Source organism: Oncorhynchus nerka, linkage group LG25 (assembly GCF_034236695.1).
Source record: "Oncorhynchus nerka isolate Pitt River linkage group LG25, Oner_Uvic_2.0, whole genome shotgun sequence".
In the NCBI taxonomy this organism is placed as follows: Eukaryota; Metazoa; Chordata; class Actinopteri; order Salmoniformes; family Salmonidae; genus Oncorhynchus; species Oncorhynchus nerka.
Window position 1 is genome coordinate 38,934,893 of NC_088420.1, and position 26,146 is coordinate 38,961,038.

General features: G+C 43.0%; 2 protein-coding genes across 2 annotated transcripts; both read right to left on the reverse strand.

Annotated features, from left to right (window-relative positions):
• Positions 1-446: 446 nt before the first annotated feature.
• LOC115118918 (rab-like protein 2A) lies at positions 447-5,130 on the reverse strand. The gene is made up of 8 exons (XM_029647647.2): positions 4,145-5,130; positions 3,996-4,025; positions 3,635-3,714; positions 3,361-3,440; positions 3,157-3,268; positions 2,974-3,071; positions 2,770-2,853; positions 447-1,830 (listed from the first exon to the last, which is right to left on the reverse strand). Exons 1-8 carry the CDS (start codon positions 4,249-4,251, stop codon positions 1,747-1,749), a joined length of 675 nt encoding a protein of 224 aa, XP_029503507.1. The 5' UTR covers positions 4,252-5,130; the 3' UTR covers positions 447-1,746.
• Positions 5,131-5,814: 684 nt separating this feature from the next.
• On the reverse strand, positions 5,815-8,239 carry LOC115118915 (uncharacterized). The gene is given in 6 exon segments (XM_065009939.1): positions 5,815-5,904; positions 6,057-6,197; positions 6,347-6,468; positions 6,653-6,754; positions 6,877-7,935; positions 8,215-8,239. Coding segments are annotated over 6 exon segments (1,539 nt in total).
• Positions 8,240-26,146: the final 17,907 nt, after the last annotated feature.

Consider the following 26,146-nt stretch of genomic DNA (forward strand, 5'->3'; position numbering starts at 1 on the left):
CGGGCAGACAGACTGGAAAATAAGAGAGAATACAGTGGCCACTGGCCATTGAGTAGATTTCTGGAAAATAACAATAATGGAAACAAAAACACACTTTATGGTCAGTCCCATGATTTACAAGATCAGTTGAACCCTTTTCACCCTGGTTCTCTTATCATCCATAAGGGAACGGATAGGGAAGGGCGGCAGGGTAGTGAGGCTGAGGCAGGTCCACAGCTGTGATAGCTCCACCACAGAGATATATGTTTGTTATATTATGTAATAAATTTATAATTAAAAACATGAATCCTGTGTATCAGCTCCTCATTGCTGAGATCTACTTTGGCCAGAGCTTTAGATGTGCCAACTGCCATGTCAGTTGTGACCGGAGTCTTTCCCAAGGAAAACTGAGGCCCTCTGCTGGAGAATTGCTGCCGTGTGGCTCTATAGTTTCACAGTAGTCAGTACAGAATTTCCAAATAATTTATTGTGTACATTTGAGCTGTGATTATAAAATGTGTATTTCTTGAAGGGGGTTGAAATTCCACTAATAACCAGGGTTAATACCCTGAGGGAAGCACATCAAATAGACATAGTATGTCTTGAAATTATCCTTTTTTTAAATCACAGTTCATAGGATATCGTACAGATTTTAAAAATGTGGATTTTCCACACAGAACATTAAGGGCTCTATTCAATCCATATTGCAGGAGTTCAGAGTGATTTAAATGTGAAGGCATTCTAACACTTCAGTGACATAGAATACAGTCCTTAGAGTTCTACACCTAGATTGTGAACCTCTCAGAAGTGGTCAGTCATTGTAGTTCTGAGCTATCTTCAGTACTTCTGCAACAATTCCAGTTGACTATCATATATATACACACACACACTTATATCTAACTTGTACATTGACCGATAACTGCACTGGAATGAATTACTGGTGACATTGATGCAGCCTAGCCATGTCAGGTAGCAAGTATTGAGGTTTGAAACCACACTGAAATAATATCTAACAGTCGCTAGTGCCGTCACATGGTTACAAGGTACATTCATTGTTTAAAATACATTAAAAGACATGGCATAAAAGCTCTGGCTTTACATTGTAGCACTTAAGAGCAACGACAGCAGCCTTTACATACATGTACCCCACTATCACCTTACATTGAACAAATCCTCATGTAAAAGCCTCAGAGAGCCAAAGCTGATGACAAAATCACAAGTGACAAAGAAAGTTCACATTCACAGTTTCACTTTGCTCTCCAAAAATAGCCCAAATAGGAAAATATTTTGTGTGCCCCACATTTTACAAAGCTTCACATTCTAGTTCACCTCAAATAACAAGCCTGCTTCACACACTTTGGCAGACATTTCACCAGCCTGACAACATGTTTCCTACAGTATGTTTGTTCTCACATCAATAGATTTCCCAAGTTCTCACAGGTCACTATTATTATATGGGTCAAAGGTTAGCATTTCCATAGCATCAGTCCCACAGAAGCATGGCTCTCTCATGGCATAAAATACACACATGAGGATAATGGAAGGATAAAATGTCCACAAAGTGAGAATAACATGAATATGACATATCCACAATGTCAGGTATTCAGGAGCAAGGCTCTCCCATGGTAGACTAGTAAAATGTCAACACTATCTGGATAACATATCCAGTGTCCATAGCTGCACTGTAGTCCAAATCAGAGCTTGTGTTCACAACGTCAGTATAATGTAAAGATAACGTGAGGATAATGTATCCACATCAACATCCAGTCAGACAGACTCCGAGCTCTCTGGTTTCAGTCCCTTCTGAGCCGTCTGTAACGACAAATCCTTGTTCTGCTCCAGCTCAAAGTTCTGCAGGCCGGGGATGAACAAAAAATACATCATAATAATTATAGTACATTTATTGTAGATTGAGCTTTTCATACAGAATCACAAAAAGTTTGTTTTATATATTTTTTATTTAGGGAGCTGGTTGTCGATGGGAAATGGTCTTCCGCAGATAGAGGATGATGGGGCGGCAGGTAGCCTAGTGGTTAGAGCATTGGGCTAGTAACTGAAAGGTTGCTGAATCAAATCCCCCAAACTGACAAAGTAAAAATCTGTCGTTCTGCCCCTGAACAAGGCAGTTAACCCACTGTTCCCCAGTAGGCCATCATTGTAAACAAGAATTTGTTCTTAACTGACTTGTCTAGTTAAATAAAAGTTACATGATGCATTTCAGGAAAGGAGTAGCTTGAGTGCAGTCTTTTAGGGCTCTATTCAATCTGAATCACTGAAGCGTTAGATTGTTCGCTAAAAATGTAAAAGGTCATTTCCCATTGAGCCGACATATGCAGCATTTACCATGAATGCAGTCTCCAGGACTGCGGGAACATTGCTTTTAATTATAAATTGCGCTAGAATGCAGATCTTTAGTGCTACGGATTGAATAGAACCCTTAGACTCTAAAATGGACCTCCAGTAGCTGTGTATTACACATTATCTGCAGACTTTTCCCCATCACCACCCCAGCCTCTGCCTGTTTTTTGGTCCCTACCCCTAGCTAGGCTATGATCCGATTCAATACCTGAGCACTTCCTTGGGTGGGTGGGGAGCACCCTGAAGATCAGAGCCTAAACACTAAGACCAAATGTATTATCATTTTCTGTTCAATGTGCACCGAATAGATTCATTCTAATGACAGAGCAACTGTCAGTCAAATAGCTGCAGGTAACTCTGGAGAGTGAAACAGCAAAATAAATAAGAGGGGATATATCATCAGAGTGCTAATATCCAGAGGGAAACATGTACCTCTAGCTCCCGCATCACTTCATCCATGAAGTCACTAGAGTTCTGCTTGTACGACATCGCCATCTTGATCGTTTCTTTAAACATCTAGGATACATTTTCAGAACACAGAACTTTTGTTCCCTTTTTTTTGTTAAGCATGGGAATACGGTATACAGACAGAGTATATGGTGTGTAATTAAGGAGGTCAGTGTTGTCCATCCTCACCTTGACCACATTGGTCCCATCAGCAGCTGATACAAAGTACAAAGGAAGTCCCTGCTTCTTGGCAAAGTTAAAGTTCCTCTGGGTCACCTTCATATCAGCTGCAAACAATAGAGACAACCGAGTAAAAAATAAAGTGGGAAGGAAATAAAAGATTAAAGAATAAGCCTGTCTGGCTGGACTCACCATCTATCTTGTTAGCCACCACAACACAGGGGATCTCAGGCCTGTACTCTCTCAGCTCTGTGTACCAAGTGGTCAGGTTCTTATAGGTGATCTTCCTCTGCACGTCAAACACCTAACAAACCCAGGTACAGTCAATGATACAGGCGAAGACATAAGTGCAAGCCTTGTAGTAGTATCGTCTTAGAATCTAGCATGAAGTCTTACCATGATACAGGCGTGAGCTTTGTGGTAGTACGAGGGATGCATGCTCTGGAACCGCTCCTGTCCAGCAGTATCCCAGAAGTCTTTGGGGCAGACATAATCACAAACACAGCTGAAGGCAACCAAGCAGATATCCTGTTCTGTTATCTGGTTGCCATGCTTATGGTTTAAAGCAATAACAGATTGGTTTACTTAAAACCAGCTGACTATTTTATAGCCTTAACAACTCATCAGTCTAAACCAGATATTTTGATAAGGAAACCATTCATAAACATACCTACTAATACAGCCTTTCTGTCAATGGTGGTATTGTATTTGTAGAGTGTCAGAGCATAGGTTGACAGCTGCTGTGGACGACTGGAGAACAAGTTAAGGAATAGAATAAACAACATTGTAAACTATCTGTACAGTTGCTACAGCATATGGTAACATTGCTGGTCAAAAGGCATGTCGGCATGCTGGATGACCAACCAATTACAAGCCAAATCGGTCACTGCATGAAGGCATTGGGTTTCTCTCCATTTACTGCTATTAACACTAGGCAACACTTACTTAACTACATCAACCCAAAACACTGATGAATGTCTTCATGTGACACTCAAAATCCAATTACAGAAGGAATAGATGAGAAAGGATACTATCCGTCAATCAGGAACCTCTCCATCAACCTGAAAGACAACAAGAGGCAGGTGTTTAACATCTCCTGGGTCACAAAAGGTATGCACTATCACCTTTGAGGTGAATTTGCAGTGACAAGAGGTAGCTGGCATGCTCCCTATCTCCATACTTAGATTTTCCCACTGCACTGTCCCCAAGGCAGATGATCTTCACTTGTTCATCTGCATCATATTTATCTTGGTCCAGTTCAGGAATGCCATTGGCGTCGCTTGCCATCCTTCCTTCGGGATGGGGAAATCAGCTGCGTCGCACAGCGGCTTAGTTAACTTCTAACTAGGTAGCTAGCTAACTTTAGCTAGGAACAAGATGACCGACTACACTTAGTCTGTGATTACACTAACGCTAGCTCCTGAGCTAGCTAAATTAAACCGCTTAACGTTATCGCGACACACATTGGCATGTAACTGTTAAGTTATTCACTTAAAATATGACTCAACCCCAGTCGAAGTCATATGTCTAAACTAACTTATTAGCTAAACTAGCGAAACGGGTAACGTTATGTTTTCAACTCGTTGGTTATCTAGCCAGTGGCTTTACTTGACTTATCTAACTAGTTAACTGTAGATAAAATGTAGCTAATGCTTAACGTTACATCCAGTCATGGACATTTGATATGTTTGGCTATATCTAACAACCCTATTTAGCGGTCAATGGTCTAGCAAAATAAGCATCAAAACATTAACGTAGCTATCGATGGAAAAACGTCAAAACATTGTAGCTAGTTAGCTAGCATGTTCTTGTAACAACAGCTTCGATAGAGAATGTTTGTTTCTATGCAACGCAGACGCTTGAAGGCCCCCCTTTTAACGTGGCTGTTCCTATTATTGCCTGAAAATATATATTCATGTTCTTGTAGCAACGGCTTCCATAGAGAAAGTCTGTTTCTATGCAACGCTGACGCGTGAAGGCCCACTTTTTAACGTGGCTGTTCCTATTATTGCCTGGAAATATATATTCATGTTCTTGTAGCAACGGCTTCCATAGAGAAAGTCTGTTTCTATGCAACGCTGACGCGTGAAAGCCCACGATGCTGTTCCTATTATTGGCTGAAAATATAACTTGGTCGCCAACGTTCCTATAATACCTCATTATACTGCAGGGTTGTCGAATTCTCGTTTCTGATTGGCTAGATTATGTTGCAAAGAGGCGAAAAGGGAAGGGACCATTCGTTGGGGACCTACGTGAATTTTCCCAATAGAAACTCGTTTTCAAACTGTTTGGACTAACGATTACACCCATGGTTTCTTTTTCAATGAGTGAAAAAAGTGCATTCATTGTCATTGTTGAACATTTCTTTATTGATTGATTACCACATTTTGACAGGTTGGCTATTTTAGATGACATCAAAGTGAGTGAACATAAGTCATTTTGTTGTGAAAATCATGTCAGATCAATGTGATATCAAACCACATATTTGGTACTGGGAAAAAGACATACTACTAGATACTTTATATTAATTGTAATACTGAAAGTGGTCACAAACCTTTGACCTGATATCAAACTTTGAATCTCATGTGGTAAAATATGTGCACCTTAAAACAGAAACGTATCCTGTTGAAAAGTGATAACTGAAGTATAAATACAGTAATGTACACCCCCCCCAATATGTGATTGTCAGGTTAGCTTGTCAGCATCATTTTACTCAATGCAGCATATGCAATACATAACAATAAGGCACAAGTAACTGCTTTCTTCAGTGCAGAGCAGTTTGATGCTGCTTTATTGATTGCTGGGATAAGGGGTGGAGGAAATGGAAGAAGGAGGGGAGGAGAGTTCCTATTACACCACGTCCACGATGAGTGGAGTGATGAACTCGGAATGATGAATTCTGAAAGTGAAGCTTGGAGGTTTGATCCTGGTGAAGGTCACCTACCAATGGAAGACGGGCAGCTAGGACACTACCGATGCAACAGTGGGTAGAAAAACACTTTGCAGAAGAGATTTTCACATTTTTTATTTTAAGATGTTAATCATTGCATAACAGTAATATAAGAGTGATATGGGTATGATGAGGTGATTGCCTGTTCAGGGTGGTGAGCTCCGGGGCCTGGTTTCATGGTGGTGTCTCCAGGCATGCTGTTGCATCCTGTCATGCTGTAGTGGGGGGGCTTGTGTTTGTAGGTGCAGGGGTCCACCACTCTGAATGTCCCTGGGCCAGGGACAGGTGAAAACACAGGGAAGAAGTGTGAGGGAAGATACAATGAACGATAGGCTTATCGATAGGCCTATTAACTCAATCTGTTCATCTTCAATAAAGAGGACAGGTGAGATTTCCATTTGGAAGAGTCTGTATTCGACATGTCAGATCTACCTTCTGCAGGTCCTCGTGGAAACTGACCATCTTGCTGCATCCTCGGAGGGAGAAGTTAGGGGCGGAGGTTTTGTTGACGGTGGCAGGCCCCAGCACAGAGAGCTGCATGTAAGCAGCAGGGCCTGAGCGAAAGGACACAATCACATTCCGTAAGTACACCAACATTCTATTCCACAGTTCTAACACATTCTCTCAGTCTTCATCGAACACATTCTAAAATTCTGCAGCCAGCATTCTACTCCATGTCTCTAAAGAGCACAGTGTTGGACTGTTATCATTATTGAAGAGGATGTTACCTGATGTTACCTGGGGTCTGGTCGTTGCAGAAGCCTTTGCTCCAATCAGACAGGGAGTAGGCAGGGGCAGATTAATATGCAGACTGCCCCGACCTCTCAGTGGAGTAGCGACCTGAAACACCGAACAGACAGTAAGAACACAGTTTCATATTATATGTCTTGAGTCTGTATGTGTGTGTAATTTCTGAGAGACACTGTGAGTTTTGAGCATGCTTGTGTGTGTGTGTTACTGACCAGGTCCAGGGGTTTGGAACAGCTGGGGGTCATTGGGGCGGCTGTAGAGGGAGTATGAAGGGGCCCCGTCATGTCCAATCCTGGTGATGTTGGAGGGAACCAAGTACGCTGGCCCTGGGGAGCGGTCTGAGCTGAGCTGTTGGTGACGCATCCCAAAACTGAACGCCGGCCCTGGGGAGCGGTCTGAGCTGAGCTGTTGGTGACGCATCCCAAAACTGAACGCCGGCCCGGAGGAGCGGTCTGAGTTGAGCTGTTGGTGACGCATCCCAAAACTGAGTGCCCGCCCTGGGGAGCGGTCTGAGCTGAGCTGTTGGTGACGCATCCCAAAACTGAACGCTGGCCCTGGGGAGCGGTCTGAGCTGAGCTGTTGGTGACGCATCCCAAAACTGAACGCCGGCCCTGGGGAGCGGTCTGAGCTGAGCTGTTGGTGACGCATCCCAAAACTGAACGCTGGCCCGGGGGAGCGGTCTGAGCTGAGCTGTTGGTGACGCATCCCAAAACTGAACGCCGGCCCGGAGGAGCGGTCTGAGCTGAGCTGTTGGTGGCGCATCCCAAAACTGAACGCCGGCCCTGGGGAGCGGTCTGAGTTGAGCTGTTGGTGACGCATCCCAAAACTGAGTGCCCGCCCTGGGGAGCGGTCTGAGCTGAGCTGTTGGTGACGCATCCCAAAACTGAACGCTGGCCCTGGGGAGCGGTCTGAGCTGAGCTGTTGGTGACGCATCCCAAAACTGAACGCCGGCCCTGGGGAGCGGTCTGAGCTGAGCTGTTGGTGACGCATCCCAAAACTGAATGCTGGCCCTGGGGAGCGGTCTGAGCTGAGCTGTTGGTGACGCATCCCAAAACTGAGTGCCCGCCCTGGGGAGCGGTCTGAGCTGAGCTGTTGGTGACGCATCCCAAAACTGAGTGCCCGCCCTGGGGAGTGGTCTGAGCTGAGCTGTTGGTGACGCATCCCAAAACTGAACGCTGGCCCTCGGGAGCGGTCTGAGCTGAGCTGTTGGTGGCGCATCCCAAAACTGAACGCCGGCCCTTTCAGCATTCTGGGGTCATGGTAGTTCAGACCTGAAGGAAGAGATGAAGATGACAGGCAGGTCAAATTTAAATCACATGTAATTAATCATTTAAATCACAATAATTTACAAAAATGGACACATTTATTCATGTTTTTTTTATGCAATGCAGTCAGAACTTGATGAAAAAATATGCTTCAGTTTCTCAGTGTGTGTGTGTGTGTGTGTGTGTGTGTGTGTGTGTGTGTGTGTGTGTGTGTGTGTGTCTGTCTGTCTGTCTGGAACTGTCTGTGTTTTGACAGCTGGATAAACCAGCAGACATCAGACCTACCTATGTTCCATCCTGAGTCACCCATCAATATTACGCAAACTAGTTTTTTTCCAAATTATTTTTGATGGAAGAGTCAGAACAATTCCTTAAATTACCAGGTGGTGGTATTGCTCAGCTCTCTGTCAATTGGCCCCCAATTCACTCAAAAATAGGCTACATAGGCATCCTCTGTACTACTAGGGGTAAACTCAATGTTTACATTGTATTATTAAGGACAGATGTGATTTCGGATCAATATTCAATGACAAAGTTCTCTAGAGAAACAGCTTGCATGGTGTGTTCATTTTAACATCTCATCTGCACTTGTGCCTGTGCCTTGAGTGTTCAGAATACATCAACGTCAACTCTCATCTAACAGTGGCTTTGGCATCAGTAAAACATTTCACATCCAAACCTTTATAATGTGACAAGTACATAAATATGTCTAGGCTTGATTGAGACAATAATAAACCTGTTTACTGTCGCCTCTCTATCAAACTCACATTAATGTGCCTCATTTCCATGTGGTTTAGGGTCTGAGTAGCAGGCTGAAGGCTTTTAAATGATGATTCATGAAAAACTGAAACAAAACCTTTGTGGAAAATTAAGGATCAGGAGGTTAAATATCATCAAATAAATGTATCAGCATTCAGATTATTGAGTCTGTCCAAAACGCAGTTATGGCTTTTAGAAATGTTCTCTCCAGCCACTCACTTTTAAGTGATTTTATGCCTTATGCATGGTTATCAATTTACACAATTCCTGGATAAAGGTGTCAATGTTACTCTAGAGAGCACTAAAGAAAAGTGGGAAAGAGAGAGAGGGAGATATATAGCTAGAAAGACATGTAAAAAGAGAAAGAGAGAGAGAAACTACTCAAAGTGGCCCGCAAAAAAGCCAGCTCTTTAATAGTGGTGCATTAAATAATTGAACCCCCCCTAGTAGTGAAATATGATTGGCTATACAGACACTGGCTCCAGACCCCTTCATAGCATGAATATCTACATCACTTGTGGTTTGGTGCTCATCTCTCTGAACAGCTGAGCACAGATTCCAATCTCTCTGGTCCCTACATAGTTTTGGGTTATTGATGCCGAGTCTGATGCTAAACCGTGATAAGCTGTGAGACGCAGTCAATAAAGGTTAGAGGCTGTGACCGGGCGTTCTATTAAACAGCCTTCCATGCCTGTCCAACCTCTCGCTCTAAAGACATCTGAGTCTCTCTGTCTGAATCCCATTACTCTGTCTAATTAAAAACGTCACCCCGTAGCACTGCCCTCCGGGGCCAATAGTCCCAGGACCTCTGAACTGGCCCCTGCCGTAGCGCGCTGCTTTCATTAGATTAAACACAATAATGAGAAAATCTTTTATCTTTGCATATAATTAAGGATCAGATGAAGGACATGTTGATCGATGGCAGGGAGTGACAGGTTCGTAAAAATCTTAGAGCTGCCGATGGAGGTCCTGCCAGGGATCAATAGAAAATGTCCAGCTCAGATTGGAGTGCATGGAGAGGCTGTCGTCACAGCAACGGGACGTTGTCAATACTAACAACTAGTTAAATCTCTCATACTGCAGACATGGATGGAGTCCTCTATCTGAGGGTGTGTGTGAGGGGGGGGGGGGGGGGACTCTGTGAGTGTGTTTAATCATAACCCTAATTCAACAAATCAAGGTCTACATAAGAAACCACTTAGATTGTTCTGCTGTTTTAGTTCCGGGCTGGAATAAAAGACGCCACACCCTGCAGCTCTCCCGGTCCACCAACCTGATCACTGTTTTTCATAGACTGCTTCTCTTCCCAGTCACTGGAGGGCAGTGTCGTCCTATGTGAAAGGGAGGCTCATTTCAGGCAGACAGTGTGTGAGACTGAGGAACACTTTAGAATCGTGTGTTGCTTGCTGTACTGTGCTTCTATTAAGGAGTAATGTTTCACTATAACCAAAATATGAATCAAAACTAATATTTTACACCAAAACTGAATCTGTTTGATTTTATGACCACAGTGGTTCCGTGTGGCTCCATTGGTGAAGCATGGCACTTGCAATGTCAGGGTTGTGGGTTCAATTCCCATTTTTGACAAGTACGAATGAAAATGTATGCACTCACTACTGTGAGTTGCTCTGGGTAAGAGCATCTGCTAAATAACTCAAATGTCACACAACAATGTCAATCAGGTTGTAAAATAAATCTTTGCCGGGATCTACAACTGTTCTGTTCTGTTTTAGTTTCCTACATAGTGTATTACTATAACATGCAAGAATGAGCTATCCAAAAAACCTATTGTTGTTTTGTTTTTACACAAGTTGTTAGTCTCCAAAAATGTTCATGTGTAGTGTATTTGTAATTGAGACAACATGGGAAGATGAGAGATATTCCGAGGTGTTGCCATGATATTGGTTGTGTATGTTTGAGGAGATTGGAGAGAACGGGCCAGTATTGACAACACTTTACTCCTCTTTCATACACAGACACAAAGCCACTGTCACATGAAAGAAGTTTTGGCTATTTGTCTGATTGCAACATACGGTGGGCCTCCTGCTTCTAGAGGAAACACAGACAGACAGACAGACAGGCCACTTTGAATGTAATCATACATTAAACAAGTGTGCTTGGAAACAGAGAGAAACATTGTAATATTGTTGTTTTTAGTATCGCCCTTTTTTGACAGTGGATTTGACAGTGTGAGCCTACACACTTATCTGGGATTCTAGTCAATTACAGTGCTGGGGATTCCTACGGTGTTCTCAAGTACTGTTAGAGCTGCCATAGTAAAAAGTTCAGCACCTCTATGTCCCCCTGTCTCACACACACACACACGCACACACACGCACACACACGCACACACACGCACACACACACACACAGTCTTGTACAGCTAGCTAACTTTGTGGGAGGACACAATTCAGTCCCCTTCAAAATTGTATTTTTCCCTAACCCCTAACCCTAAACCTAAACCTAGCTCTGGTACTCACAAGAATAGTTAAACATGTCCAAACACACACACACACTCTCTCTCTTAACCTACATTACCAACTACAGCCAAACTGTCACTGCTCATAATTGGGTCTCACTGTCGGGACAGAAATCAGCCTCACTGTTCAGACTACAACTGAAACATCCCTCACTCATTCCTCGTCTCTCCCATCCCCTGGTGAGTTTGGTGTGTGTGTGTGTGTGTGTGTGTGTGTGTGTGTGTGTGTGTGTGTGTGTGTGTGTCAGTGTGTGTGTGTGTGACAGTGGTAGCCTGGGGGCCTGGTTGCTGTTGACAGGTACGAGCGTTTCTGATTTGAGGAGAGCCGTCACCCAGACGACTGCAGCTGCCTCCTCAAGTGACACCTCCCTCTTACCAGGGGGATTAGGGGTGTATGTGTGTGTGTGTGTGTGTGTGTGTGTGTGTGCGTGCGTGCGTGCGTGCGTGTGTGCGTGCGGTGCGTGCGTGCGTGCGTGCGTGCGTGCGTGTGTAGAAGTTCTCAAGATAGGGAAAGTTTCCCTGATGAGGTGACAGGTCCTCACACTCTACAGCCAACCAAAGGATACAGAAGAAGAGGGAGGAGAAGAGGTAGAGGGGAGAGAGGAGGAGAGAGAGGGATGCTCCCTGGTCACCAATTTAGGCCCAGCCATGGCATCCTGCAGCACACACACACACACAATACCAATACAAGCCAACCCATCCCATGAGCAGCTGAGCATTCCACGGCAGCATGCGGTCGTTGAGTTTGCCTTTCTCTAGATGTGTGTGTATTTGTGTCCATCCATCCACCACCCATGCACCAGAGTCTGCCCAGTGTGAGTGCTGTGTATATCACCGCTCTGCCCTATCTAATTTCATTAATGTGATCTCCTGTCCATCCCCCCGATGTCTTAACTGCCATTATTTGTGGTTCCCTTCAAATAAAGTCCAGGCTATAAATTGTGTTCTGTGGAAATTGAGATATAAACGCCACCCTGCATTACAGTCTAATATTCTGCCATTTCATTAACTGAAAGCTACACTGACATTTATTGGATTGCAAGTTACTTGTTAATGGCAATACATTGAGAAACCCCCCAAAAATATCATTGCTTATTTTACATCAATAATTTGTGGACCTTTAGCTAATGATTATTCATTACAGCCCTATGGGGACTGTCTCGTTATGGGGAGGGAAAGTGAATGAAGAATTTAAAGATTTAAGTGGCTAGTGTCTGTTTCTCTGCGTCTACAGATAAAAGGTTCCCCAGCTGTCCCCATAGTATAACCCTTTTTGGTTACAGGTAGAAAGAACCCTTTTGGGTTCCATGTAGAACCATCTGTGGGATGGGTTCTCCATGGAACCCAAAAGGATTCTACCTAGAACCAAAAGGGTCAACCTGGAACCAAAAGGGGTTCTTCAAAGTGTTCTCAAATGGTGACAGCCAGAAACCATTTTAGGTTTTCAATTCAAAGTGACTTTATTGGCATGGGAAACAATGTTTGCATTGCCAAAGCAAGTGAAATAAAGAATAACAAATCAACAGTTAACATTAGTTTCAAAAGAGAAAGACTTTTGACATTTTATATTAATATTAACTACTGCATGTACAGTGTTGTTACAATGTGTGAGTAGTAGAAGTACAAATGGCAGGGGAAGATACATAATCAGATATTATTCAAATATGGGTTTCATTTACTTGTGTTTCAGCGCCACTGGTTGCCCTTTTCTTATTGGAACAGGTCACACGTTTTGCTGCGATGATTACAAACGGCTGTATTTGACTATATGTATACACAGTCCCAGTCAAACGTTTGGACACACCTACTCATTCAATGTTTCTTCTATATTTTTACAATTTTATACATTGTAGAATAATAGTGAATACATCAAAACTATGAAATAACACATATGGAACCAAAAAAGTGTTCAACAAATCTAAATCGATTTCATATTTTAGATTCTTCAAAGTAGCCACCCTTTGCCCTGATGACAGCTTTATACACTCTTGGCATTCTCTCAACAAGCTTCACCTGGAATGCTTTTCCAACAGTCTTGAAGGAGTTCCCACACATGCTGAGCACTTATTGGCTGCTTTTCTTACACTCTGCGGTCCAACTCATCCGAAACCATCTCAATTGGGTTGAGGTTGGGTGATTGTAAAGACCAGGTCATCTGATGCAGCACTCAATCACACTCTTTCTTGGTTAAATAGCCCTCACACACTTTGGAGGTGTGTTGGGTCATTGTCCTGTTGAAAAACAAATCATAGTCCCACTAAGCGCAAACCAGATGGGATGGCGTATCACTGCAGAATGCTGTCGTAACCATGCTGGTAAAGTCTGCCTTGAATTGTAAATAAATCACAGACAGTGTCACCAGCAAAGCACCCCCACACCATCACACCTCCTCCTCCATGCTTCACGATGGGAACCACACATGCAGAGATCATCCATTCACCTACTCTGCATCTCACAAAGACACGACGGTTGGAACCAGAAATCTCAAATTTGGACTCATCAGACCAAAGGACAGATTTCCAACAGTCTAATGTCCATTGCTCGTGTTTCTAGGCCCAAGCAAGTCTCTTCTTATTATTGGTGTCCTTTGCTTTCAACTGTGTGTTGTTAATCTCTTAGACATGTGTCTTAGAAATCTGTATTAAGAATATTGGTAGTAGTAATAATTTGTCATACAGTAAATCATTTGTCTGGATTTCCTGAATCAGAAATAACCTAATCTAAACTGTTGTCTTCTCTCAAGGTTATGGCGAAGGTGACCACAGATGGTGTCCAGATGCACGGAAGGGATAATTTAACCAAGAACAGTGTGAACCTCAACCCCCCCTAACTGGCTAAAGCAACGGCCAACAATGGCGTTCACTATAATCTTTCACCACTTCTACCGTGAGACCAGAGTCTGAGCCAGCAACCTGTACACAGCATCCAGTCGAAGCTATCAGTCAAAGCTATGCTTTTTCTCTCATGCCTGTTCTCTCAGGAGTGCAACATGAGTCCACGTGGAGTGAGCATGGAGAGAGATCCCGTCCAAACTTGTTGGTGTAATGGTAGAAAAATGGACAAGACATTATTAAGGGCCATCCACATTGAACATTTGCCATTGGGAGAACGAACTGAAACACTATCTGAAGAAGAACATGAAGAAACGCAAGAAGGATGAGTGCTGGGATGGAGGGGGGTGGTCAACCGTGCCCGTAATTGATTTAGGCTTATCCAAAATGGTTATTTGGGGTATCAGGTTGATTGTGGAGGTCTGCACACTGTGAAATGTATAGTAATTAGACTAAGAATGCATTGAGATACCAATCTGTCATTACCACAAGTGATGACAATAGTTATTACTAGAAATATAAGATGCATATATTGTATGTCAATGTAAATGTACATTCTGCCAGTGTCGGTGTGTGCTAAATTGAGGTTCTTAAATTAAAGTGATAGAACCAACGTGGAGCATTAACTTCTTAGTGATCCCTTTGGACGCCGTTAACGGGATTGATTTGACAACACCCAGTGAAATAGCAGCGCGCCAAATTCAAAAACAGAAATACTCCTAATAATAATTCATGAATCATAAAAGTGTTATACATTGGTTTAAAGATTAACTTCTTGTTAATCCAGCCACAGTGTCATATTTCAAAAAGGCTTTACGGCGAAAGCAAACCATGCTATTATCTGAGGACAGCACCCCATCAAACAAACAAATGAAAATCACATTTCAACCCGACAGGCGTGACACAAAAGTCAGAAATAACGATATAATTCATGCCTTACCTTTGAAGATCTTCTTCTGTTAGCACTCCAAATTGTCCATTAAACATCACAAATGGTCCTTTTGTTCGATAAATTCTGTCATTATATCTCCAAAATGTAAATTTATTTGGCGCGTTTTATCCAGAAAAACACTGGTTCCAACTCGCGCAACATGACTACAAAGTATCTAATATAGTTACCTGTAAACTTGATCCAAACATTTCAAACAACTTTCCTAATCCAACTTTAGGTATTTTAAACGTAAATAATCAATCAAATGTAAGATTGGATAAACTGTGTTCAATACCGGACGAAAACAAAGTGGAGCCAGCTTTCAGGTCACGCGCCCCAACCACAACAGTACACTAGACTTGACCCTCGTTCTGAACAGCCCTACTTCTTCATTTCTCAAAGGAAAAACATCAACCAATTTCTAAAGACTGTTGACATCTAGTGGAAGCGATAGGAACTGCAATCTAGATCAACATAGAAAACCCATTGAAAAGAGAGTGACTTAAAAAAAAAAATTACTGGATGGTTTGTCCTCGGGGTTTCTCCTGCCAAATAAGTTCTGTTATACTCACAGACATCATTGTAACAGTTTTAGAAAGGTTAGAGTGTTTTCTATCCAAATCTACCAATTACATGCATATCCTGGCTTCTGGGTCTGAGTAGCAGGCAGTTTACTTTGGGCACACTTTCCATCCGGATGTGATAATAGTGCCCCCTAGCCTTAAGGATGGAGTTTCTAAATTTGGGTTGGATAATTGATCAATAGTTATAATTCCGATTTGGAAAGGCTTCTAGGGACAGAGCTATGCCCCTAAATTGTGAGGAGAGACACTAGATTGTAGCTTGGGCTAACCTTGCCCCAATCTCATTCTTATTGTGGTGGTTGGTGGTTGAAGATATCCCTCTAGTGGTGTGGGGGGGGCTGGGGCAAATCCTTCCTGTTTGGGTCTGGGGTATATCCTTCCTGACCCCTCCTGTCTCAGCCCTCCAGTCTGCAGTAGGTGTCGGAGGGCTAGGGTCAATTTGTTATATCCTTCTCCTGTCCTATTGGGGCCTGTGTGAACAGTGTCTCCTGACCTGAGCCCTCCTGTCTCAGCCTCCCCAGTCCATTTCTGCTGCAGTTCCAACTGTTTAGGACCATGCCCCAGGACTACCGGAGGGCTAGGGTCAATTTGTTATGATCTGAAGTACTTCTCCTGTCCCCAGTCCACCTGACTGTGCTGCTGCTCCAGTTTCCTGTTCTGCCTTATTATTATTTGAATGCTGGTGAACATTTGAACATCTTGGCCATGTTCTGTTATAATCTCTCTCCTGGTTCCTCTCTAGGTTTCTTCCTAGATTTTGGCCTTTCTAGGGAGTTTTTCCTAGCCACCGTGCTTCTACAGGATTGCTGGGGAGCCCTAGGACCAGGCTATATAAATACATTTGTTTTGATTTGATTTGATTTATCAAGGTTGGTGTGAAACTGTTATAACACATGTTCTCTCTCATCGCTGTGAAAGTCAATATGCATTTGCCCAAGACCAAATTCGGGAGATCTCTAGAAACGTAGAGAAAATTGGTAATGCAAAAATAATTGTGCAAATTGGCTCTGCAAAACAGAGAGTCTCTTGACTGTCTTTTGGCAGGTCAAGGGGGCACCTTAAATAAAACTTTATATGTCACATGCGCCAAATACAACAAATGTAGACCTTACCGTGAAATGCTTACTTACAACCCCTTAACCAACAGTGCAGATCAAGAAGAGTTAAGAAAATATTTACCAAATAAACTAAAGTAAAAAATAATAAAAAGTAACACAATAACATAACAATAAGGAGTCTATATACAAGGGGTACCAGTACCGAGTCAGTCTGCAGGTTTAAGGTCATTTGTACATGTAGGCAGGGGTGAAGTGACTATGCATAGATAATAAACAGTGAGTAGCAGCAGTGTACAAAACAAATGGACGGGTGGGTGGAGTCAACGTAATAGTCCGGTGGCCATTTGATTAATTGTTCAGCAGTCTTATGGGTTGGGGGTAGAAGCTGTTAAGGAGCCTTTTTGTCCTAGACTTGGCGCTCCAGTTCCGCTTGACGTGCAGTAGCAGAGAAAACAGTCTCTGACTTGTGTGACTGGAGTCTCTAACAATTTTATGGGCTTTCCTCTGACACCGCCTATTATGTAGGTCCTGGATTGAAGGAAGCTTGGCCCCAGTAATGTACTGGGCCGTATGCACTACCCTCTGTAGCGCCTTACGGTCAGATGCCAAGCAGTTACCATACCAGGCGGTGATGTAACCAGTCAGGATGCTCTTGATGGTGCAGCTGTAGAACTTTTTGAGGATCTGGGGATCCATGACAAATCTTTTCAGTCTCCTGAGGGGGAGAAGGTTTTGTCATGCCCTCTTCACGACACTTGTGCAATCATTGGCGATGAATGTTGAACTTTTGTCCCAGATCACTCTTCTAATATGACTGATCTTGCCAAATACATTGCCACTGTTGCTAAGAATAATTCCCCACAACTAGAGTGAGCGTCTGTATCTTGGTTGGAATCCCTGTTTGGAAGTTGGGGATCCCAAATTGCCAAATGGGCTGCAGCGTGTGTTAATAGAAGTATAACCTTTATTATGATTATAGTATTACCATACTATTTAGATTGTATAACCCAGAATGAAGGGTTTGAAATGATGAAGTGTCTGTTTTTTCTTTGTTGATTTCCCTTACTTTAAATGCCGAGCTGTAGTCGATGAACAGCATTCTCACATAGGTATTCCTCTTGTCCAGATGGGTTAGGGCAGTGTGCAGTGTGGTTGAGATTGCATCGTCTGTGGACCTATTTGGGCGGTAAGCGAATTGGAGTGGGTCTAGGAGTATAGAACATTTTGATATAGAAGCTAAAATGTAAATGCTTACATTAAAATGTAATGATTATTATCACACAAATCAAATCAAATCAAATTTATTTATATAGCCCTTCGTACATCAGCTGATATCTCAAAGTGCTGTACAGAAACCCAGCCTAAAACCCCAAACAGCAAACAATGCAGGTGTAAAAGCACGGTGGCTAGGAAAAACTCCCTAGAAAGGCCAAAACCTAGGAAGAAACCTAGAGAGGAACCAGGCTATGTGGGGTGGCCAGTCCTCTTCTGGCTAACAGAACATGACCAAGATGGTTCATAAATGACCAGAGAATTATAACAGAAGTTGAAATGACCAAGATGTTCATGTCAATGTTCATGCCGGGTGGAGATTATAACAGAAAGATGTTCAAATGATGACCAGCATGGTTGAATAATAGGTGGTGGGGACAGCAAGGAGTCATCATGTCAGGAACAGTCCTGCCCAAACTGGAGCAGCAGCATGGCCAGGTGGACTGGGGACAGCAAGGAGTCATCATGTCAGGTAGTCCTGGGGCATGGTCCTAGGGCTCAGGTCCTCCGAGAAAGAGAAAGAAAGAGAGAAGGAGAGAATTAGAGAACGCACACTTAGATTCACACAGGACACCGAATAGGACAGGAGAAGTACTCCAGATATAACAAACTGACCCTAGCCCCCCGACACATAAACTAATGCAGCATAAATACTGGAGGCTGAGACAGGAGGGGTCAGGAGACACTGTGGCCCCATCCGAGGACACCCCCGGACAGGGCCAAACAGGAAGGATATAACCCCACCCACTTTGCCAAAGCACAGCCCCCACACCACTAGAGGACACCACTCACACAAGTGATAAGAAGATGGAACGTGATGGAAGGTTTTATGTTGGTGCTTTTTTAAACTTTATGTTGGCACAGCCAGAAGAGGACTGTCCACCCCACATAGCCTGGTTCCTCTCTAGGTTTCTTCCTAGGTTTTGGCCTTTCTAGGGAGTTTTTCCTAGCCATCGTGCTTCTACACCTGCATTGCTTGCTGTTTGGGGTTTTAGGCTGGGTTTCTGTACAGCACTTTGAGATATCAGCTGATGTACAAAGGGCTATATAAATACATTTGATTTGATTTGATTTGAATAAATCAATTTGATTTGAACTAACGGGACTGCCCCGAGAGAGCTCCTGACAGATGTTCACTATGGTGCATCAAGTTTGTTGGAACCTCTCCAGCACACTGACAATAAACAATGATTAATTTAAGATAGACTTCAAGTGTCCCTGTGTAAGAATTTCCATGGCACACCTTTGGCAGCAATTACATCCTCAAGTCTTCTTGGGAATAACACTGCAAGTCCAATCATCCAGTCCCTGCTGCTGAAAATCATTCCCACAGCATTATGTTTCACCGTAGGAATGGTGCCAGGTTTACTCCAGACGTAATGCTTGGCATTCATGCCAAATAGTTCAGTCTTGGTTTCAACATACCAGAGAATCTTGTTTCTCATGGTCTGAGAGTCCTTCAGGTGCCTTTTGGCAAACTGCAAGCGGGCTGTCATGTGCCTTTTACTGAGGAGTGGCTTCCGTCTGGCCACTCTAACATACAGGCCTGATTGGTGGAGTGCTGCAGAGATGGTTGTCCTTCTGGAAGGTTCTCCCATCTCCACAGAGGAACTCTGAAGCTCTATCAGAGTGACCATCAGGGTCTTGGTCACCTCCCTGACCAAGGTCCCTCTTCCCCGACTGCTTAGTTTACCTGGCAGCCAGCTCTAGGAAGAGTCTTGGTGGTTCCAAACTTTTTCCATTTAAGAATGATGGAGGCCACTGTGTTCTTGGGGACCTTCAATACTGTAGAAATGTTTTGGTACCCTTCCCCAGATCTGTGCCTCGACACAATCCTGTCTCGGAGATCTAGGGACAATTTCTTTGACTTCATGACTTGGTTTTAGCTCTGACATGCACTGTCAACTGTGGGATCTTATATAGACAGGTGTGTCTTTCCAAATCATGTCCAATCAATTGAATTTACCACAGGTGGACTCCAATCAAGTTGTAGAAACATCTCAAGGATGATCAATGGAAACAGGATGCACCTTAGCTCAATTTTAGTCTCATAGCAAATGGTCTGAATACTTATGTAAATAAGGTATTTCTGGATTATATTTTTAATACATTTGTAAAAATGTCAAAAAAACTGTTTTCGCTTTGTCATAATGGGGTATTGTGTGTAGATTGATGAGGGGAAATAGTAATTGAATCATTTTTAGAATAAGGCTGTAAACTAAGAAAATGTGGAAAAAGTCAAGGGGTCTGAATACTTTCCGAATGAACCTAACAGATACGCAAGCTAACCGATATTTGTTTTAAAATACTTTTTGGGTCCTTGTAATCTGAGGGAAATATGTGTATCTTTTATCGTCGTACATTTGACAGGAGGTTAGGAAGTGCAGCTCAGTTTCCACCTCATTTTGTGGGCAGTGGGCACATAGCCTGTCTTCTCCAGAGCGAGGACTGCCTAATGGCCTCTCTCAGTAGCAAGGCTCTCAGTAGCAAGGCTCTCAGTAGCAAGGCTATGCACATTGTTCAATTTTCCTGTGTTTCTTTCTACAGCTAGTCTATCACCATGTACTGTCTGTTTAGGTCCCAATAGCATTCAAGTTAACCTTGAGATTTTATATTATGTTTCCCCAATAGGTAATCTAATTTTATTTTTGTTTGTTATAATTTCTTTGGGGCAGATTGTCAGAGTGCTGTCCTGAGGCTGTGTTGTGTTGGTAGAGGTTAATGAACTTCAGGACTGGCTGAACAAGGTAACTTTTCTCTATGTTCATCTCTTGTCATTTCAGGGCTTTATAGTGGTATGAGTAAGGGTCGATTGCTTTTAAGTGGTTATAGAATTTGATGTCTACTTTTTGGATATTACTTAATAATTGATATTGGCCTAAATTTGCCCTGCATGCATCACTTGGGGCTTTCTCTGTACTCTAAGAATATGCTTGCAGGATTTCAATTGGAGGTTTGTCCCATTTTTTAAAATGTTGATTGACCCCACACTTCACTTCTATATAGGGCAATTGGTTCAATTTTAGATTTGAATATTTTGAGCCAGACTTAATTGGTATGTCAATTTGAATTTGTCTTTTGATAGCGTAAAAACCCCTTCTTGTTTTCTCTTTCAGTTCATTGACCGCCAAGCAGGTATTATCAGTAGAGCGTATCTTTAAGCCCAGAAATGAACAGACTTTAGTGTGTTCTATGTCTATTTGGTTTGTGTGTCCATTTCTCTGTCTGTCTTTTTCTGTCTCTGTTTCTGTCTCACTCTGTCTACATGTTTTTCTCATGAAGTGGGTTCTAACCCACTGTGTGTGTGTGTGTGTGTGTGTGTGTGTGTGTGTGTGTGTGTGTGTGTGTGTGTGTGTGTGTGTGTGTGTGTGTGAGAGAGAGAGAGAGAGAGAGAGAGAGAGAGAGAGAGAGAGAGAGAGGTAGATGCAGAGTTTTTAATCCCCCTTATGAGTCTAAAGTGGTGAGGTGGTCAACCTCTGGTCCCTCTATAGGACATGACAACAACACAGAGAATGCATCAGACCAATCCATCATCAGCCATACACTATTATGGTATATTACTGTAGATATAACCTTCAGCTCTGGGCTAAAGTTAATGTAGAGGGAGTGTTGAGTCAAAGGAGAGACCTCTTCTTCCTGTATGTTTATGTGGAGTTATGAGAATGTTGTTGTGAGGTAAGGCATTTGCTGTGTCATGTATCTTGGTTGAAACTGTGGTGGACTTGAATTCTTTGCATTGGCTCTGATCTGAGTCATATGGCTGCCAGCTCTGCTAAAGATCCATAGAGAGAGAGGTCAATGACTGTGTTCCTCTTAGTTCATTTTTGTTCGTCTGTCTGTCTGTGTTCCTCTTTCAGGAAACCGTGAAGTTGTGTTCCTGTTTCTGTCTCTCTGAAGCCACAGTTTAAAGCAGTTATTTTTCTCCCAGTCCTCAGTGCTCCTTTGTCTACTCTTTAGTGCCACTCTCCGTCTGCATCAGTCAGGTGGCTTGCCAGCTTGCCAGTTGTGTGAATATTTCCTGTCATGTCGAGGCATCATACACACACAAACAACCCCCCTTACACACACACACACACACACACACACACACACACACACACACACACACACACACACACACACACACACACACACACACACACACACACACACACACACACACACACACACACACACACACACACACACACACACAGGAGTCAGACGGCGAGCTCTTGTTAGGCGCTGCCATTTGGCTGGGACTGGCACTGATCTGGCATGGTGGGCACAGCGATATGACAGACCTGCCACATAGATGAAACCCTCAGACGCCAGGCAGGGAGAGACGCTCGGCTGCACACACAAAAGACCGCACAAGTCAAAAAGAGCAGTCAGTCAGACGGTACGCACGCTGCCCGAACCTGTCAGCACAGATCTAATCTATGTGGGTCTTCACTGAAAGAGAGAGGCAAGAGAGGTAGAGAGGAGTGAGGGTTTTGGGAGGGGAACATCAGGCGGACAGACAGAGACATGACTCAAATTAAGAATGATGTGGTGTGAGCTGGAGGACCAGCAAGATTCTAGCCTTATCAACTCCACCTGTCTCTCTCTCTCCCTCTCTCCAGCTCTTCTTCCTCTTCCCTCTCCTCTTTTTGCCCCTCATCCCACTACTCTACCCCCACCAACTGCTCTGTCTCCATGTCTCCATCCCCTCCCTCTCCTACTCCTCTCTCACTAACCTCCCCCCTCCATCCCTCCCCCCAGGGGTTTTCCTGTGTGATCGTCTCACCGACATCTGCTCATCTCATCCAGCTGAAGGGACAGAACGGCCCTCCTCTTCTCCTGGTTGGCTGGTTGCTCCTCCTCCTTGTTTGCATCTCACTCATCCCTTCTGATGCCTCCCAACGACCTGCAAATAAACAACAGTGACAAGACAGAGAGAGAGAGAGAAAGAGGGGACATCAAAAGTAGCTGTTATTTTGCAAGGCCAAGAGCAGAGTCCCTAAAATACTGAGGAACCGAAATCACATTGAGGACCATACATTCTGACTTTGTATAAGGGAAACAACCTGCTTTTTAATTTGGAATGAATTTGAAAATGATCAGAGCACTACTCACCACATAATGCAGTCCCAAAAAGAAGAACTTACACAGTTACTTATGAAATTGTTCAGAAATTCAGTTAATGCACTATACAATCAAAGTGCATATCCTACTCATCCAAGGCCCTTGTCTGTGACTACCTGTCCCAGGCTAATGGACAGACACAGTTGACAGCTCAGTGTGTGTGAGGTCTAATTGGGAGGAAGTCTGACGACCTCTTGACGTTCTGTCACTGGTGGAGCATGTCCTAACGTTCTAGACGGAAAGTTAGCTGAATGTTCATCTAATTACAGGTGTGTTTTAAATATGTGTTATTAAATGTAAACTACTGTCAAAAGCCAATGTAGAGTTGTAGCAGATTACCTTAGATTGACTTTGTTGAAAGGCACAGTAAACCAAACTGACATGGATCAATTAGTAAAAGACATGAATTTGGATATTAAGCTCCAGGTTTATTAAATCAGCCTTGGCTGTTAACTGAGCCTCAGTAAGAATCTAAAACTACATATAAAACTTTACATAATATTGCCTCTATATCTTTATCTATATAATAAAAGCTCTATATCTCTGTGGTAATGTTAGCTCTATAACACTGTCTACATAATATAAGCTCTATGTCTCTATAGTAATGTTAGCTCTATATCTCTATTTACATAATATAAGCTCTATGTATCTGTGGTAATGTTAGCTCTATAACTCTGTCTACATAATATAAGCTCTATGTATCTGTGGTAATGTTAGCTCTATAACTCTGTCTACATAATATAAGCTCTATGTCTCTGTGATAATGTTAGCTCTATAACTCTGTCTACATAATATAAGCTCTATGTCTCTGTGGTAATGTTTGCTCTATATCTCTGTGGTAATGTTAGCTCTATAACTCTATCTGCATAATATAAGCTCTATGTGTCACGCCCTGACCTTGGAGATCCTTTTTATGTCTCTATTTTGGTTTAATCAGGGCGTGAGTTCGGGTGGGCATTTCTATGTGTTGTGTTTCTATGATTTTCTATCTCTATGTTTTGGCCGGGTATAGTTCTCAATCAGGGACAGCTGTCTATCGTTGTCGCTGATTGGGAACCATACTTAGGTGGCTTTTTTCCCACCTGTCTTGGTGGGAAGTTGACTTTCTTCATGGTATTTTGCCTTTGAGCTATACGGTTTGTTTTTGTATTGTTTATTGTTTTGTCGGCGTCATTTGGATCATTAAAAGATACTGTACGCTCACCATGCTGCACCCTGGTCCTCTCCTTCAAACAGCCGTGACACCATGTCTCTGTGGTCATGTTAGCTCTATAACGCTGTCTACATAATATAAGCTCTACATTGTTATCCACATAATTTTACCTCTATACAGTGCATTCGTATAGTATTTAGACCCCTTGACTTTTTCCACATTTTGATACATTACAGCCTTATTCTAAAATTGATTAAATAACAGAAAATCCTCAGCAATCTACACACAATATCCCATTATGATAAAGCACAAACTAATTTTGTTCTCTTCTAATTTATAAAAACAGAAATACCTTATTTACAGAAGTATTCAGCTCCTTTGCTATGAGACTCGAAATTCAGCTCAGGTGCATCCTGTTTCCATTGATCATCCTTCAGGTGTTTCTACAACTTGATGGAGTCCACCGGTGGTAAATTCAATTGATTGGACATGATTTGGAAAGAAACACATGTCTATTTAAGGTCCCACAGTTGACAGTGCATCTCAGAGAAAAAACCATGAGGTCGAAGGATTTGTCCGTAGAGCTCCGAGACAGGATTGTGTCGAGGCTCAGATCTGGGGAAGAGTATCAACACATTTCTGCAGCTTTAAAGGTCCCCCAAGAACCTTCAAATGGACAACCATCTCTGCAGCAATCCACCAATCAGGCCTTTATGGTAGAGTGGCAAGACGGAAGCCAGTCCTCAGTAGAAGCGACATGACGGCCCACTTGGAGTTTGCAAAAAGGCACCTAAAGACTCTCAGCCCATGAGAAACAAGAATCTCTGGTATGATGAAACCAAGATTGAACTCTTTGGCCTGAATGCCAAGCGTCACATCCGGAGGAAACCTGGCACCATCCTGACGGTAAAGCATGATGTGTGTGTAGATTGATGAGGAAAACTAACAATTTAATAAATGTTAGGATGAGGCTGTAACGTAACAAAATGTGGAAAAAGTCGAGGGGTCTGAATACTTTCCAAAGGCACTGTATCTGTGTCTACATAATATAAGCTCCACATCTCTGTCTACAGAAAGCGGAAAGATCTTATCAGCCATCTGGACATTTACAAGATGATCAACTCCAGTAAAAGGAGATTAGATGAGTGCCTTATGTATTTGACAAATGGTTCATTGGCCTGACGTAGCCACTGACCCTAAAAGTACATGTTGCAGGAGGATAATCTTCTTAGAAGGAGCGTTCAATTAACCAGACTAAATGATGAGAAACATGGGGCAGATGAGGAGATGCAGCTATGAACAATTTCTCTCTCGCTCTCTCTCTCTCCACCACCCCCTTACAAAATATTATATGACTTCCCATTGTAAAATGAATCTGTTTCTGAGCCCTCCAGTATTGTTTCTGCAAGAGTAGACAGTACAGGGCAGTGAGGCCATGTCATTATTCCCCCATTGGCCCTCTATAGCAGAGATCAGAGCCTACTGTACATTACCCATATTCCTAGGGGCCAAGCAATCTCTGTATGAGACCTGTGGTAGGGTATTACTGTGTTGATGCGTTTCACTACCAGGGACTATGTGTAAATAGTGTGTTATTCTACCAGGGTGGTTTTTCCTCCACCACCTCTGGGTATCATAGCCACTAGTACATAATCAAAACTCAGGGGCCATATCCTCAGGCCAGGAACAACACAAGCATGCACACACTTACTCACACACACAAACACACACGCAAACAAATAAACACACACACACACACTCACAGGGCTGATCCGTAAACCCTGTAGTGCCAGCTGTGAGTCATGGCAGCCTGTTGACATTCTGTAACTGTGATATATGCCAGCGGATGAATGTGTAATTAGGCCTTGGCAGGGACTCCATAGTTACTTAGCTCCACACTTCATTATTGTCCACACCCCCCCGGTTGCTTCTAACCCTACAGCCACACTGATGATTTAAGCTAATGTAGGAACAGAACGGGAGAAACCTTCTCTTCTTCTCTGTTTCCTCTGGTGGAGGGCCATTCTCCTGCTGTAAGGGATTT